Source organism: Myodes glareolus, chromosome 8 (genome assembly GCF_982192425.1).
Source record: "Myodes glareolus chromosome 8, mMyoGla1.1, whole genome shotgun sequence".
NCBI lineage: Eukaryota > Metazoa > Chordata > Mammalia > Rodentia > Cricetidae > Myodes > Myodes glareolus.
Genome location: NC_142033.1, coordinates 9,785,902 through 9,802,582, shown reverse-complemented (window position 1 = coordinate 9,802,582; position 16,681 = coordinate 9,785,902). Strand labels below are relative to the sequence as shown.

At 45.4% G+C, this 16,681-nt stretch overlaps 2 protein-coding genes across 6 annotated transcripts in view; one reads left to right on the top strand and one right to left on the bottom strand.

The window, feature by feature from the left end:
• Positions 1-3,810: 3,810 nt before the first annotated feature.
• Hnrnpdl (heterogeneous nuclear ribonucleoprotein D like) lies at positions 3,811-8,329 on the bottom strand. 5 transcript variants are annotated; one of them, XR_015738528.1, is made up of 9 exons: positions 7,886-8,329; positions 6,964-7,132; positions 6,714-6,875; positions 6,225-6,356; positions 5,996-6,110; positions 5,592-5,762; positions 5,189-5,280; positions 4,734-4,838; positions 3,811-4,068 (listed from the first exon to the last, which is right to left on the bottom strand). XR_015738528.1 is itself a non-coding variant. In XM_087908837.1 (8 exons), exons 1-7 carry the CDS (start codon positions 8,326-8,328, stop codon positions 5,210-5,212), a joined length of 1,263 nt encoding a protein of 420 aa, XP_087764963.1. In that variant the 5' UTR covers position 8,329; the 3' UTR covers positions 3,811-4,068; positions 5,189-5,209. The 5 variants fall into 5 exon arrangements, 3 of the variants coding, with proteins under 3 accessions (XP_087764963.1, XP_087764965.1, XP_087764964.1); XR_015738529.1 differs by lacking the exon at positions 5,592-5,762; XM_087908837.1 differs by lacking the exon at positions 4,734-4,838.
• A 969-nt stretch (positions 8,330-9,298) lies between these two features.
• Enoph1 (enolase-phosphatase 1) overlaps positions 9,299-16,681 on the top strand; it is a 29,338-nt gene continuing 21,955 nt past the window's right edge. Inside the window, exon 1 of the mRNA XM_048426590.3 lies at positions 9,299-9,432. Within this exon, the coding sequence (XP_048282547.1) occupies positions 9,349-9,432 (84 nt within the window). The 5' untranslated portion in view covers positions 9,299-9,348. The remainder of the gene's footprint in view (positions 9,433-16,681) is intronic.

Here is a 16,681-nt window from a genome sequence, read left to right as displayed (position 1 = left end):
GCTAACTTAGAAGCTCATAAACACAGACACCCGCCATCCGCCAGTGCTGTTATTCCTTCCTAGGTCACAGCAGGGGTACTTTCCTAAGCCTTTGTCCTTACCACGATGATGTGTTAAGTGTGTCCAAAGTCCTAGGAAGAATCAAATTTCTTGGGCTAATTTTCAGTATTTTAGTAATAATGGCAGAAATGATCATCAATAGAACTATCTCTACAGGAAGTCGGGTGTGGTGGAACACACCTTTATTTTTTTTAATTTTTTAAAAAAATATTTATTATGTAAATAATAATACACAGACAATATTCTGTGTGTATGCCTGCAGGCCAGAAGAGGGCACCAGACCCCATTACAGATGGTTGTGAGATACCAGTTGCTGGGAATTGAACTCAGGACCTTTGGAAGAGCAGGCAACACTCTTAACCTCTGAGCCATCTCTCCAACCCTGGCATATACCTTTAATCTCAGCACTGGGAGGCGGAGGCAGGTGGATTTCTGAGTTCAAGGCCAGCCTGGTCTACAAAAGGAGTTCTAGGACATCACACAGAAACCATCTTGAAAAACCAATCAACCAAACAAAACTACAAAAAACCCCAGCATGACAAAAGCATTGATTTTAATTGGCATGATACCTATCATCTCACAAAGTTCTGAAAGCTGCCTATCTTTGGAACTCAAATCCATCATAAGCTACCTGGGAAAATTGGGCTCAAACAAAATCTAATGCATGGGAAAAGAAGAATCAAGTGTTCTGATGATGAAAAATTTGGAAATCACACCACTCAAACTTCTTTCACTAAGTTTATTAAAAAACAAAACAAAAAACACACAACATAAACAAGCAAGAACCCTACACATAGGTGTGATAGTGCACACCTGGAAACCAAGCAGTCAAGAGTCAAGGGCAGTCTGGGTTACACTATGAGACCCGTCTCAAAAATTTGGGGTTGTTGGAGAGATAGCTGAGCAGTTAAGAGTACTTGCAACAGCCAGGAAACAGTGATGATGGTGGTGGCACAGGCCTTTAATCCCAGTACTCCACCTCGAGGCAGAGGCAGGCGGAGTTCTGAGTTCAAGATCAGCCTGGTCCACAAGGCTAGTCCCACAACTGCCAGAGCTACAGAGAAACCATCTCAAAGATCAAAAACAACAAAAACGTGCTGCGGAGAACCTGGGTTCCTTGGCCCCAAAAGGTGGTTTACAAGTGCTTGTGATTTTCATTCTAGGGGATCAGATGCCCTCTTCTGGCCTCCATGGGCACTACACATACGTAGTGCAGGCAAGCTGGAGGCAACAACACACACAGACAACTTAAGTCAATCAGAAACACTGTCACTATCCAAGGGCAGATCTTTCATAGGAGCAAATAGCTGCTTCTATCCTGGGCTTCCATCAGAAAAGTGGGTCCACTGTAGCCAATTTACTTCCCTACAAGAGATCCTTGCACTCATAGCCAAGGGTACTAAAGAACACTGACCAGTCCCAATGCCCAAGCAGTTCTCAGATACTTCATCTGGAAACCCAGGCCAAGATAGGTCTAATAGTTAAACAGGAGTTTGATGTTTAAGATACCAAAAACGGGGGCTGGAGAGATGGTTCAGTGTTTAAAAGCACTGGCTGCTCTTCCAGATGTCCTGAGTTCAATTCCCAGCAATCACATGGTGGCTTACAACCATCTGTAATGAGATCTGGTGTCTGCTTCTGGTGTGTGGGCATACATGGAGGCAGGATGTTGTATACATAATAGAGATTCCAAAAACGTCATCAGGGCTAGTTTATAAACCAGCTAACTGCCCTGACTTGAAAACCATGGAGTTAATAAAATGTGAGGACCTTTGGTAGGGCTATCCTTCCTCTCACTAAACCACACTAACACGTGTGTACGCATGCACATGTACATGTATACCTATACCCAAGGAGGCTAGAGCCACTGAAACTCCTGGAGGCGGGAGTTCCAGGCAAGAGCTGAACTCAGCTCCTTTCCAAGAGCAGCACTTGTTCTTAACCGTCCAGTCACTGCTTCCATGACTCAAGACTTTCATCTTTGAGAAACCACAATCTTGTATATATACTTTGTTCCCCCAAGGCAGGGTTTCTCTGTAGCAGTCTTTGGACATTGTTCTAGAATTTCCTCTGTAGATCCACCTGCCTATGCCTTCTGAGCATGCCGGGATTAAAAGCACGCATTTTTCTTACATATTTTTATGTGTGAGCACTCAATTGGCATGTATGCCTGTGTGCCAGAAGAGGGTACCAGATCTTTATTCAGATGGTACTGAGCTGCCTTACGTTTGCTGGGACTTGAACTCAGTGCTCCCAACCACTGAGAAATCTCTCCAGAACTGGTTTCAACTTTTACAACAATGTAATCTCTATGTGGCCTTTTCTCCAAGTGTTTGAAAATATATTCCTAGAAAAATATGAATAAGCCAGCCTGGTCTTCAGAGCAAGTTTCAGGACAGGCTCCAAAACCGCAGACACCACCTGCTTTCTGAGCTTAGTTTGGTTAGTATGGAGGAAAACGTCAATGACCAGGTACATTCTTACTCTAAGATTCCTAATAAACCAGCTCAACCATCTTTGCTTTTTTAAAGTCATACATAAAGACTTAACTAAAATTTTATTTTAAAAAGACTTTATTCATTTTGATCAGGAAAAAATGACAATCTCAATGTCAACTTGTCACCTAATTGTAAGTTTGAACTCACAGGAGCTTCTTCTGGTTCTGTACCTATTAACATAATGTGCCTCCCTCCTATTGTCTTGGTTGCGATAATTCCTTTTAAGAGTCCAACACTGGTACTTGGCCATAATAAAACGAGGCCAGTGCATTTTTAACTTGATAGCCTAGCAAGTACAAATATCAGAACAAAGTTGTTGTAGGCATTTTAAAAAAGGTCATCAGTATAAAAAGCTTACACTGGTCTTCTAAGACCAAGTACTCTAAACTTGAACAAATGTCTGTGGAACCGTGGAAACCCCTTTTCTAAGTCCAAGCATTCAATGGAAAACTCAAAGCTTGTGTTACCTTAAAATCTTAATGAAAGTTTTTAACGCCCCACAATATAGATCATGTGACTCATTTTCTCCACTGCCCCTTTCCTCTGCTTCAACACAGAATTGCTTAAATCTACTTAGCTCATGCACTATGGTGGGATGGATGCACCAGTGTCAGCTTTGCACTGCATCCAAACCTCAGGACAATCCCATATCTGACGAAGCCCCTACTACCAGTGTGACAGCATCTTTCCCTTGCATTTATTTATCTATAGTACTAAAACCTCAATAGCTATGGTGATCAGCTAAAGCTTTTTCTAGCAGACAAGCCATTAACTCTTAAAGCCAGAGAGCCATCTATTATCACACACGGTTTGTCAGATAGGAACAAGCAGATAGCCATCTAACAAGCTTTGCTATCTTTCATGGTGAGAGAAACCAGGGCTGTATAGATGCTCAGCTCAAACAGCATTGTGCCTGCGAGGCAGTCCTAGCCCAGCAAGGTGCTTCCCTTACAAACAGTCTGAAAGCACAGCTCCCACTACAGAGTCACCAATCACAATAGACTGTAGTGCCAGTCTCCAGACACCCCAGGAAAAACATCCAAAGGTATGGAATGAATCTCACTTTCACTTAACAGAGAAATGAAGCCTTAGACTGTAATCACAGAACACCTCTACAGAAACCAGGAACAAGAGGACACTAGGACCAGTTTCTTACTGTGGACCAATACCCCTATAAAACAAGCTGCGCCTTAATTATTGCTTCTTTATAAAATTACATTTCCACAGAACTATGTAGTACCTGACGCAGAAAAACAATCACATAAGGAAGCATTTATTTGAGGTTTAACATGAATAATACAAACAAAAATTTGTGTAAACACAAATCCACATTGAGTCAACACAGACAGCAAAGGACAAAGTAAAAACAAGAAACTAATTGGCAGCTATATACAGTTGGACACGACTGTGTCATGTACACTAGAAAGTCTTTTACAAAATAATCATCTTAGGTCAACACAAGATCAAGCAATCTTCAATGTCGTCCTGTAAGATGGTTTCTTTCCACCTCCTAAAACAAAAACAAAACAACCATTAGCTGTGTGCAACCCTCACAAGCTTGCAAAGGTCCACTTTCATGAATTAAGTCCTCACTTTATTCTTTTCTTCAACAATTAAAGATCACATGCATGTTTATCGACAAAGCGTAGTTTGGGTGTTTGAAAAGCTCACTGTGGAGTTCCCAAGTGATATTAGGTGGATTCACTTTAGAACACAGGAATGTAATCTTCCCAGTTATAAGACTAGCAGATGAAGGCCAACTAGAGGCGTAGCTCTAGCTAGCCAAGAAGAATGCTATCAACCAATATAAATGTCAGGCAGGTTTAGAATATTAACACGACAACGAATTGCTTTGTGCATATGATCTTTAACTTATATCCCAGATTTAAAAGTTGTTTTGGTTTGTAGATTTCACTATTAGCTATAAAAAGAAAAAGCAAGCATTAAATCTTAAAGAATGGACACTTAAAATGAGGCTCCACAATTGAAATACAACACTAAACAGAAGACCAAAATGATTAAGCTGTAAAAAGGCATTTATGTACTTTAACTCCTGCAAAAAACCATTTAAGTTAAAGTTTAGACACTTAATCTCCAAAAAGATTAAAAAGAAGCAAAGTCTGAAGTTTCCACTTTAATCTTTACGCTGGTACATGAAGTTGGAAGAGACCATACCACAGGACAGCCTTTTCTGGTGTATGCCTTGCGCTCTGCCCGCAACGTGCGACCCCCAGAGATAGACGTGGTCAGGGTGACACACGGCCTGCAATGAAGTTCCCGCTGGCGGGTACAAACAAGGTATAATGTCAGAGTTAGAAGACAACATTCTTGTTTTCCTTAAGTTGTACCCATTTCAGTACTTTACCTGTTAATAGTTCTAAAAAAGTTTAAACCTCCTGGTACACAAAGCAAACAGAAAAACTCTTAAGTTTTTCTGTAATTCTAAAAAAGGTGAGGTAAGACTTTAAAGTTAAAGATCTATAGACACTTTAGGCAAAACAGGCTCATAAAGCAATTACAAATTTACAATTTAGTAAAGACTACACATATTTTGTTTACTCTTTTCCATTTGTCTATTGATCTTTAAATGAAATTAGACACTGCCAATGTTTCCTCGTAAGCTCACACACCTGCTTTCTCCCAGGTCCTCCTCAGTAGGGCTGGTAATTGTTCTGGTGATTGCCACCCCCTCGGGATGCCTTGCCGTAAGTGCTCTGTTGACCTAGTTTGAAAGGATACATGTTTTACTAAGAAAGTTTCCCATAAAACCGCCCCTTTAAACATAAAAAATATAATTCTACCCTTGTGTAAAACTATGCATGCTGAACATTAAAAATATCAAGCCATCTTAATAGCCAATAGTTAAAATTAACTTTAAATAGCCATCACTGTCACTTTCCTATGACTACACAACATAACTTCACTCCAATCATCAATAGGAAACTCATACACACAAACAACTTCAGAATGGGAAAGTACTTCAAAACTGAATTTAATGCCACTGGTTTATAAAATTAAGTTAAGTATTCTTACCGCTGTAGTCTGCATATCCCTGTCCATATCCATAGTTCCCATAGTTATACCCAGTATAATCATATCCGCCATAGCCACTATAGTTTTGATCACCACCATAGGCACTATTATAATTTCCATATCCTTGATCATAATAGTTATTAAATCCTTGGTTCCAGTTTTGGCCCTGACCTGAAACAATGCACAATGATGGTTAGGAAACCACTTTGTACCCTCCCAATGCTAACACAACATTCTGTCCTCTACACTGTACTTTACAACAGAACACCTCCCCACAAACCAGCCTTTAACATGTGGGATCGATCATCTTAAGATTCAATCTAGTTGCGTTTTCTTAGGGGCCACTGTACCTAGCAGTTAACTGCTTCAGTTTAAAAATCAGTATCCCCCAAATTAAGTCTCACCTCTTCCACGGCCCCTGGCACCACCTCTTCCACCGGCCGTCCCACCTCTTCCACCTTTTTGTTGCTGCTGTTGCTGCCTGTATACCTCTTTGGGTTGTGCAACTTTGATTTCGCACTAAAAACAAACAGAATTTTTGCTTATGTTCTAAGCTCTGAACACAAAACCACTTTTCTTTTCAAACAGGCTTTTCACACCCACACTTCTCTTAATGTAATTCAATTCATTTACCTTCCCAGAACCTATTTGATGGTATCTGCTTTCTAACAATTTCTTTACTGGCTCTTCATCTGTGTATGTGATAAAACAGAATCCTCTTCTTTCGTTTGTTTTTGTATCCATGGGAAGCTCAATATTTTCTATCTGAAATCAGGTGCACATTCAAAACAAAACCAGCAGTTAATGGAAGCGAACAGGCGCCACAGGCTTCTCAGCAACGTCACAAGCACACCCTACTGAGCACCACTTTCTAATAAGTCGCCATATCCTTTTAAAGCATCTTCTACCCCAGAGCGGCCACCGGTTGGCCACCCATCACTTTAAGCTCTTGCTAAACGAGGCTTCTACTGTAGCGCAGAAAGCAGCCATCAAGATGCACTAACTAGAGGGCAGCCCGAGTATTGAGTCCAACCCTGTGCATATTAATGACCACTACACAAACTTGACCACCCACGAGTATTTCACAAACACACCAGATGCATGCAAGCGAACACAGCCCACCTCTCCAAAGGCTCCAAAATATTCTTTGATTTGTTCTTCTGAAGTATCTGGACTCAATCCACCCACAAAAACCTTTTTGGGGGGTTCCTTTCCCTTTAAAGCTTTGGCCCTTTTGGGGTCTATCAATTTGCCATCCAGTTTGTGTTCTTTCAGTTCCAAAACCTGGAAGACAAGTTAGTTTGATAGGAGCTTAGAAGCCCGGAGCAATTTAAAGGCGACACTAAAGGCACAGTGCAGACCACATCCCTACCTTATCCACACTAGCAGCATCTTTGAAAAGCACAAATCCAAATCCTCTCGATCTTCCAGTGACTGGATCTGTTTTAATTGTGCAGTCTACAACTTCCCCAAATCGAGACAAATACTCAGTCAGATCTTTCTTGCTTGTGTCCCAGCTCAAGCCTCCAATAAACATTTTACTAGAAATAAAGTTATTTAAAAAAAAAACAGGCTTAATAGTAACTTCGCGATTACTTCAACCCTGTAATTAAACAGTAAAAAAAAAAAAGTACAGGGCAATTTATTCACTAAGTGCAAGCAATCTGTTTTGATTACAAACGCCAATAGGCCACATAAACCTTAAGGTCACTTGCTTGGACCAGCAGACAGGTTGCTTTCTACCGTGCAAACACAAAATGCCAACGAAATTCCGTAGGGGTTCTGTTCCGATGACTTTGGGTTGCAAAGTACAACTTCTACAACCGAATCCCCCACAACTTAAAGTGAACTTTCACCCACAACACAGCTCTAGACTCAACTTGCTACCTAAAGAACTCCACGCATCAGTCAGCTACTGGCGCCCAGACCAAGTTGCCCAAACCTCCCCAGGAAAAGCCGCCCCGGCAGCAACACACACAATGAAGAGGCGGTGGCAGCTGCAGCGTGCGGCGCACCGAGCCCGGCCCCTCCCCCGCGGCCCCACGCGGCGCCTGCGCACTCGGGCCACCGGCGGCGCCGCCCTCCCCCCCCCCCAACCCCTCCTCCCTTCCCCCACCCGCGGCGGGCCTCTCGAGTCACCCCGTCTTACTTTCCACTAGTGGGGAAGCTACTGGGGTCCAGCGGGCACGCGGAGAATCGACTCGGGGAAATAGTGGGGGCAGCGCGCGCAGCTCCAGAGGGACGAAAGGCGCGCGCGGGGCCCTGGGGGAGGGGAAGAGCGGAGCGTGCGGTACCCGTCATCCTGCTGATTCTTGCTCGCGTTGATCTTGGATCCCTCTGCGAACTCCTCTATGTTGCTGTACTCGTTCATGTCCTCCATGGTGGCGGAGCCGTCGGCGAGGGGTTGGTGGCGCGCAGTGCGGGTCCCGGCGGCAGCTGCGGCGGAGCGTTGTATGGAGCCGGGTTTAAAATGGCGGCGGAAGAGATCCGGCCGCCGCCTGCGCCCTCCCTTTATAGCCGCCCCGCCCGCCAATCGGGAGGGCTGCTGGACGGTGACGTGGCGCGGGCTCCGGCGCGCCCCCTGTCGGGAGGCGCTGGAAGCAAGCGAAGGGAGGAGCGGGGCGAGCTGCCGGGGCGCCCGCGGCCGCCAATGGGAGAGGCTGCGGGAGGCGAGAGTAGCGGGAGCGGAGGGGAACAATGGCGGCGGCACATGGGAGAGCCGGGGCGGGACCTCCATCGCGGGGCTCCGGGTGAGGAGCGAGGTGGCGCTGGGGGTCAGGCTGAGCGGCCAGGAGCGATCAGACGAGCGAGCCCGAGGCGCCGCAAATCCCGGGCCGCGCCGTCGCAGGGCCACAGTCCCTCTTGCCTGGAGAGCCTTTTGTGTCTTGCGTCTGGTTCGGCCCACTCCCGTCCTGCGCCCTCAGTCCCCCAGTGTGGAGCCGCGGCGACGGCGGCGGCTGCGACCGCCCGGCTGCTCCAGGAAAAAGGCGGCGTGCACCCGAAGCTGCAGCGCGCTCGCCCGCCCTCCCGCCCGGCGCACGCGTGTTCTGTCCTCGCGCCGGACCCTCGATGAACCCCCTGGGTGGTGGCGGCTGTTCCGCCGTCGCCGCGGGGCGGTGTCGCCTCCGGGGGTCTCGGCTGCAGGGTCGCCGCAGCCCGGGTCCGAGCGGCCTCCCAGGCTGGCTGTGGCCGCGGCGGAGGGCGGGGCCTGCTCGGATGACTGAAGCGGTGCCCGAGCGCACGGGGTGGGCGGGGAAGGGGTCGGATGCGGGCAAAGGCAAGGGGACACTCACGTCCCCGGCGCGCCACTCCAGGGGCTTCCGTCTGCACGTGCCCCGGCCGTGCCACTTGCTCCGGCTCCACCAGGCTGCGGAGGGCTCGCGTCCGGGCTCCGGGCTCGGGGGTTCGCTTCTTTGTTCCCGCCCACGCGAGGCCCATTTTGACGGATCGCATTCTCGGCTCGCCGGTGGCCAATCGGTGCGCGCGCCCTGCTTTCCACGCCCCCTGGGGACCCCGGAGCACCGCCCCTCTGTCTGCTCACGTGGTCCGGGCCTGCGCTTCTGATCTGCTCTTTGGGGTGCAGCACCTTGGGCGGCTTGCTCTGCCATCGCGGTTCCCCGGAGCCGGCCTGTGTGCGTTCTCGCCTCTAGTCGCTCGTCGCTGCCAGCGCTCCGACCGTTGCTGGGCGTCCCAGGGCGCAGGCGGCGCTCTCCCGTTTACCAGCGAGGCCGAGCCCGTGGTAGCATCCGGCAGGGAAATGGTCGTGGTTTCGGTGCCCGCCGAAGTTACAGTTATCCTGTTAGATATCGAAGGTACCACAACCCCGATTGCTTTCGTGAAGGTGAGGGGCGGAAGGGAGCGGCGGAGTTATTTGTGCCTAAAAGCGTCTGAAAAAGAAATTTAAATGTTGCGGATTTTGCCTGCGGGCTCGAGGAGACGTGGTGTGGCTTTGCGTCTCTGGAATGGGGAAGAGCGAGGCTGTGGGGGTGCTTTTCCTCGCGCCACCATCTTCTGCCTTCCCTGTCCTTGCTTTTGGTTAGATAGAGAAGAATAGGAAGAAGTGGAGGTGGTCTCAGCAAAGACTTGGGGGAAGGCTGGGAGGAGTTGGGATGACAGCAGCGCCCGTGGCCTGGTGGCCTGGCAGGTAGGTGTGTACCCTGTCGCCCGGTGCCTGAGCGTCTGCCACGTGCTGGGTTGCGGCCTTGATTAGTAGTCCTTGAGGTTTAGGTCTTCCCAATGCAAAGGACAGAAGGGAAAGTTTTCCAGTGGCTCTGGAACCTTGGAAAGATTGGTTTCCGCACCATCTCTCCTGTGCGGGTATGTGGCTGAGCTGTGTACTTGCGTACGTACTTCGCTTGACTTCCAGAACACTAGACCTAAATTTCATTCATTGTCCCTAGAAAACCACGCTTTGCTTTCTTCCATGTACTCAATTTAATCACCCGTATTAACTGCAGATGTTTATGTAGAATAGCTGAGATAGGATAGGGAAAATTTCTGTCGTCTAGTAAATTGTGCAGCCTGTTTTAGGTTCTCTTTTGGGTTACGTTTTACAATTACCCGATTTTCTGAGTGTAGATCATAATATTTGTACACAGTTTTTAGATTCCCAAATGTAACAGCTACTTTGTTTTTGTTTTTATTTATTTTTGTAAGAAGAGTCACTCCCTCAATTTATAACCCAGGTTGGCCTCAGACTCCCGGCAATCCTGCCTCAACCTCCAGGGCTAAGATTATAGACAAGTGTCACCAAGCCTGGCAGCTGTCTACTCCCCCCACCCCCCAGAAGAGTTATGGTGCTTTGAACACATAACAGAGGTCCAGAAAGCGTCCACCTGGCCATTCCCCAAGATTTTAATTACAGTAGAGAGCAGTGGAAAATTTCAAGACTGCTTAAATTCTGATAATTGCATCCATTTTCTTGTTATATAACTAGCTGCTTTGTGTGTGTGTGTGTGTGTGTGTGTGTGAGTCTGTCTGTGTGTGTGTGAGAGAGAGGGAGGCAGGCAGGCAGGTACAGGGGTTATAGTTAAGTAGCTTAATTCTCTTTCTGTCTGTTGTCCACTAGGGTACCGGGAGTAATGGTCATGATGTGGCAATAGATTTGTTCCATTTTCGGCAAGTTGATATGTTGGATAAGATAGGTCACACAAGTCAGCTTAGAAGCCAAGAGTAATACTCCCCACCTTTTCCTCTCTGCCTTCCATTAGGTGACTAGAAGCTATTTCTTAATCCTTGGGCAATCTTATTCTGAAATCTTTAATAAAAATGTTCCAGGGAACTAAATGTAGTTTGTTATGAGAATATATGCACAATTCAAGGGTGGCTACAAAGTCATGGTTTGGGACTCTGAATTAAAGGGTGGCATTTAGCAGTTGAGTGTGGTGATGCTTGGGAGGCTGGGGCAGGAGGATTGTTGGTTTGAAGTCAGCCAGGGCAGCACAGTGTGACACCATCTCAAAAATGACTAAATATAGGGCCTGGAGAGATGGCTCAGCAGTTAAGAGCACTGACTGCTTTTCCAGAGGACCAGACTCGATTCCTAGCACCCATAGGGTGGATCACAGCTGTTTGTAGCTCAAGTTCCACGGGTTCAGATTCCCTGTTTTGGTTTTGGCAGCCATCAGGCACACAAGTGGCTCATAAACATACATGCAGGCAAAACACTGCACATAAAATAAGTTTTTTGTTTTTTTTTTTTAAGTTCAGGGGCAGGCATGGTGACACACACCTTTAACCCCAGCTCTAGGCTAAGGCAGAAGCAAATAGATCTCTGTAGGTTTGAGGCCACATGTTCTACATAGTGAGTTCCAGGACAGCTGTGGCTACTTAGAGAGACCATGTGAGCAAGCAGTTTCAGAGGTTCGGTTCATTATCATCAGAGCTTGGAGCATGACAGCATGCAGGCCCATGTGATGCTGGAGGAATAGCTTGAGAGTCGGACATCTTGCAGACAACAGGAAGTGGGCTGACTCACACTGAATGAAGCTTGAGAAGAGGCCTCAAAGCCCGCCCCCACAGTGATGGACTTCCTCCAACAAGACCATACACACCTACAACAAGGCCACACCTCCTAATAGCGCTACTCCCATTCGGGGCCATTTTCTTTCAAACCAGCACACTAAGTTTGGTGTTGAAGGTCTGTGATCCCATTACTAAGGAGGTAGGCACCAGAGAATTTCAAGGTCATCCTTAGCTACAGAGCAAATTTGAGGCCAGTCTGGGCTACATAAGATCCTCTCTTTTAAAATAAAAAGCCACTTAATATTTCTGTTATTGCACCTAACATTTTTAAATAGTTATTTTTATTTCATGTGCAAAGACCACTTTGTCTTTTTTTTTTTGGTCTGTGGTGAAGTAATGAGCATTTCCTTGAGCCTTCTTTTAGCCTGTGAAGACAAACTGGCACCAGTCAGCAGTTTTTGTGTTATCTTACTTGGGAAACCAGCTATCACTGCTGAGCTTGGGGAAAATGCTCTCATTTGATAAAAATGCTTGCTATTTCATGCTTTTTCTCTCGTTGCATGTAAAAACAGTTGTGATAGTATTAATCAGTACTAAATCATTGCCTCAGAGGGATCTCCCACAAGGATCAGCCCTGAAAATGATGGTCCTGTTTTCAGCCGATCAGTACACAGCCTTGTTTTATGTGTTTCCGTTTGCCGTGGCTAGTGTGTGTGTGTGTGTGTGTGTGTGTGTGTGTGTGTAGACTCACTAGTACTGCAGTACAGCCAAGTGTGTTTTCTCCACACTTTACTTCATGGCTGTCTTGAGCTGGGGGAGCACTAAGCAGCACGGGGGCACTCGCTGCCATTTTTAAAGCACAGCCACCACCAACATGATGAGTGGCTAATTGTGTGGGAGCTTAAGTAGGCTAAGTGGGCATCCTTTGTTTATCCTCTGCTGTCAGCTGGGCTGCGGGCATCTCATCCTTGGGAAATGTTACTGGTCTTCGTTTGCCTTTTTTTTTTTTTTGATATGATAACAAGCATGTGGAGGCAGGAGGATTGTGAGTTTTAGGGCAGCTGGGGTGCATAGTGAGACTTTATCTCCAAAGACAAAAATTAAGTATTCCGTCTAATGTATAATTCCAGGAAAGGGCTCGTGTAGACCTTGTGCTTCATGATTATAGTTTAGTGCTGGGCTGTACCACAGTTAGACTTACAGTGGTTTTTTTTTTTAGAATATTATCTTTTATGATATAGAATATGATCTATAATCTTTTAAAAAGATTTGACACTTGAATTTTTTACATTTATTTGTTTTGTGTATGTGGTGTACACATGCCACGGTGTATGTCTGAAGGTCGGAGGACAGCCTGTGGGAGTATGTTATCTCTTTCCACCGTGTGGTTGTCAGGCTTGGGGGCAGACACCTTTACCTGCTGAGCCATCCTGCTGGCCCAGGCTTTGCTTTAGAAAAGATTGTGATGGCGAGGTTATTAAAGCAGTGCTCAGGGCTGCAATTTAAACTTTGAGAATTAGATACTTGTTGGTTATGAACAAAAGAGGTTATGGTTAACCAAAAATCTCTCAGTTTCCAGTTCAAAATCTCTTAGAGCTGGGGAGATGGCGTAGTTAGCAAAGTATTGGTCACATGAACCTGAGGACTTGAGTTCTGACCCAGAACACTTGTAAAAAGTAAAAAATAAAACAACACCGACCAAACAAGCAAGCAAACAAAAGCCCACCAAATCTGGAGCATTCCTGTAATCCCAGCACGGGGGTCCAAAGACCAGTGGACCCCAGGGCTTTGCTGGCCCGCCGGTCTCATCAACACAGCAAGCTCCAGATGTAGGCAGAGTTGCTGTCTCGAAGGTGAACACGTGCTTGGCTTTGCTTTCTTGTCTCCAGAGGTACATCCACCCCCTCTCCCAAGCCCCTTGCTATTAATTTTCAATTGGAATCCAGGGAGTTGGTGCTAGTGAGCACTGCCCCTTAACAGCTACCCCTGAGACCTGGATGACCTTACCTTGGTATTGGATTTGAGAAACTTGTAATTGAGTTCTGGATATACTTTGGGCCAACAGTAAACCCTCTTGGAACCTCAGCTTCTTCGTCTGAGAAGAAGGCACTTAGGAACTCACTGAGGATCTGACATTCTGTCTTCTGAGTTACTTTTAAAAACCTTACTCCATTTCCTAGCCGGCTGCAGTGATCCCAGTTCCTAGCTGGTTGTAATAATAACCTCCCCTTATTTGTGGTGACTCATAAACTCATAAACTAGGGTTTATCTTTTCTTTAGTTACAGTTAACCTCCGGAACAGAATTTATGAGTTGGGCACTTTTAAGTGGAGTGCAGATACCAGTTTTCAAAAGGGACACCCATTGTTTGGGTTCTGCCTCGCTCACCTCACCTCCTGGCCCCCAGAGCACCGTGGCAGTGTACATCTCTTAGTTTCTGATCTTGTCCTCAAGAAAGATGTTTAGTCCTCAGTACTATAACTGCTGGGAGGTTCTGGAGAGAGTGTGGCCGTTCTGTGAAGCGATTCCCTTGTTAGAAGTGTCCAAACTAAGTGTGGGAGGCGGTTGGTCTAAGAGTTATTTTAGCCTGGTATGGTGGCATATCCCCATTATCCTAGAGGCTGGGACAGGAAGATCATGAGTTGGAGGATGGTTTAGGCTCAGCATTACTCCGTACTTTTAAAAAATTAAAATTAAAAGAAAATTAATTTTAATTAATTAAATTAATTCTTTTAATGAATCAAATTAAAAGAAAACTCACAGTAAGCGTAGAGCTCGTTTGCCAGTGAGCCCAGCAGAATAGGTGATGGGAGCCTCACTTCTCACCAGTAGAGCATGCTGAGATCATTATCGCTGGCTTGTTGGGTTCACTGGCATGTGTCCATATTGCAGAGACAGTGATCAGATGACGAGGTTAGTAGATCTTAGGGAGCCAGAGAATGTAATGGTATGAACTGTCTCATTCAAATCCTCTAGCCACTCTGCGGGTGAATATTATGAATGAATATACTGAGACTCAGGCTTGGGTTGAATCGGCCCTCCCCATTTCCCTCCCTCCATCTGCTGGGTATGAAACTGTGTGTGGGCATGATAAATTAGCACATTAACCCACCCCCCGAGCTTTGCCCTCTGCCCACGGTACTATTTTTGAAGGGAGAAAAAGGGCAACATTATAATTTACATATATGATAAAACTAAGTTGTTTTTGCATGGGTGGGTAGCTTTCTCCGAAGTCACAGGACCTCCTTGTCCTCTGTATGAAGCTGCCTTGGGACGACTCCTGCCATGTTAAAGGCAGCCTCATTCAGAGCGCTTGCCTTTACAGCCAGTGTAGTGCTGTCTCCCAATAAACACTTCTGCCTGCTTTGAGCTAAGTGAATGCTTTACTTTTTTCTTTCTTCCTTTTTTCTTTTTTGGGTTTTCAAGACAAAGCTTCTCTGTCTAGCATTGTCTGTTCTGGAACTTGGTCTGTAGACCAGACTGACCTCATATTTACAGAGATCCACCTGCCTCTACCTCCCAAGTACTCAATTAAAGGTATACACCAACATCTTTACCAAACTCTTTAGCCATAATTATGTATGAATAGCTACTCTTGCTATTGCATTAATTTTCTCCTAATTTCATTAGGATAAATGGCTTCTAATTTGTTTTTATGGTGAGTAGCTTATTTAAATATTACCGGTAAGCCCAGTGTGGTCGCATGTGTCCATAATGCCAGCACTCAGGTTGAGGCAGGAGGTTCTTGAGTTTTAGACCAACCTGGGCTAAGAGTCTATCTCACACCTGACCAAAAAATACTTTTTAAATTTAATTTTATTGTTGACACAGGGTCTCACAAAGCTCAGGCTAGCCTTCAGCTTCATCTGTAGCCAAGGATGATCTGAAACTCCTGATTCTTTGACCTTTCCCGAGCTCTGAGATTATAGGCATGTTGCTGTCATGTGGACTGACTTTTTAAAAATTAAACTTTATCAATTTTGTGCTCTATTATAATTATATGTTTTGGGCTGGTGATATGGTTCATTGGGTAAAGGCATTCGCCTGCAAGCCTCATGACCTGAGTTCATCTCCAGGACCCATGAAGGAAAGAACCAACTCCTGACTGGTACACACATTTGTTGATGGAGGATTCTATCCCACCCAGTTCTGCAGCCATTGAGTCCCAAAGAAACACACAGAGGCTTACATTAATCATAAACTAGTTGACCTATTAGCTCAGGCGTTTTATTAACTCTTACATCCTACAATAACCCGTAACTCTTGTCTGTATCAGCAACATGGTTTGGTACCTTTTATCAGCAAGGCATTCTCATCTTGCTTCCTCTGTATTTGGGTTACAACTGCAGACTCAACCTTTCACTTTCCAGATTTTCTGGTCTGGTCTCTTGCTTCTGCTTCCTGCCTGGTCGCCCCTCCTATACTTTCTGCCTGGCTACTGGCCAAGCAATGTTTTATTAAAACAAGTGACAAATCTTTACAAAGAACAAGACCTTTGTCCCACAGCATTTCCCTTCTTTTTTTCAAAACAAGAATTCCTTTGTTTAGCTTTTTTCCTGACCATTATTCATAGCAACTTGTAACCCACACTCTAAACAAAGACAAACATCCATAATCCATTTTTGGGGAATGTGGGTATAGTTTTCTAGGCTATTTTCTGCTGATTAAGGGGTGCTGTTAATCTTATGGGAACCTAAAGGAAATTTAGACTTATGGTCAAGTCCTGAATGGAATATTCTGTGTGGCTTGATCATCTTTCTACTAGTCTTGAGGCTGTTCTGGATGTAGAACTCAGACATCTGGGCCATCTGCTTCTACTGGAGATTTCTCAGGGGGGTCTTATTTGATCAAACCTGATTTTTCTTAACCAGAATGTATCCACATCCTCTCATTTCCTGTGGAAACAAAACAAAACCTCTTTTCCAAAGTAACATATCTTTTGACTTAAATTTTGAAGTCAGGACATTTTCAAAATATATTTGTTAGATCAATCCAGCAGCATTTATAATCCAAAGTCATTTAGCAGCTGTTGCTCCTTCTTCAGCATTCGAACAATTCAAAGACAACATTATAACACACAACATCAAGACTTTCTGTGTATTTTCCATCTTTATGTGGCTTTGTTTT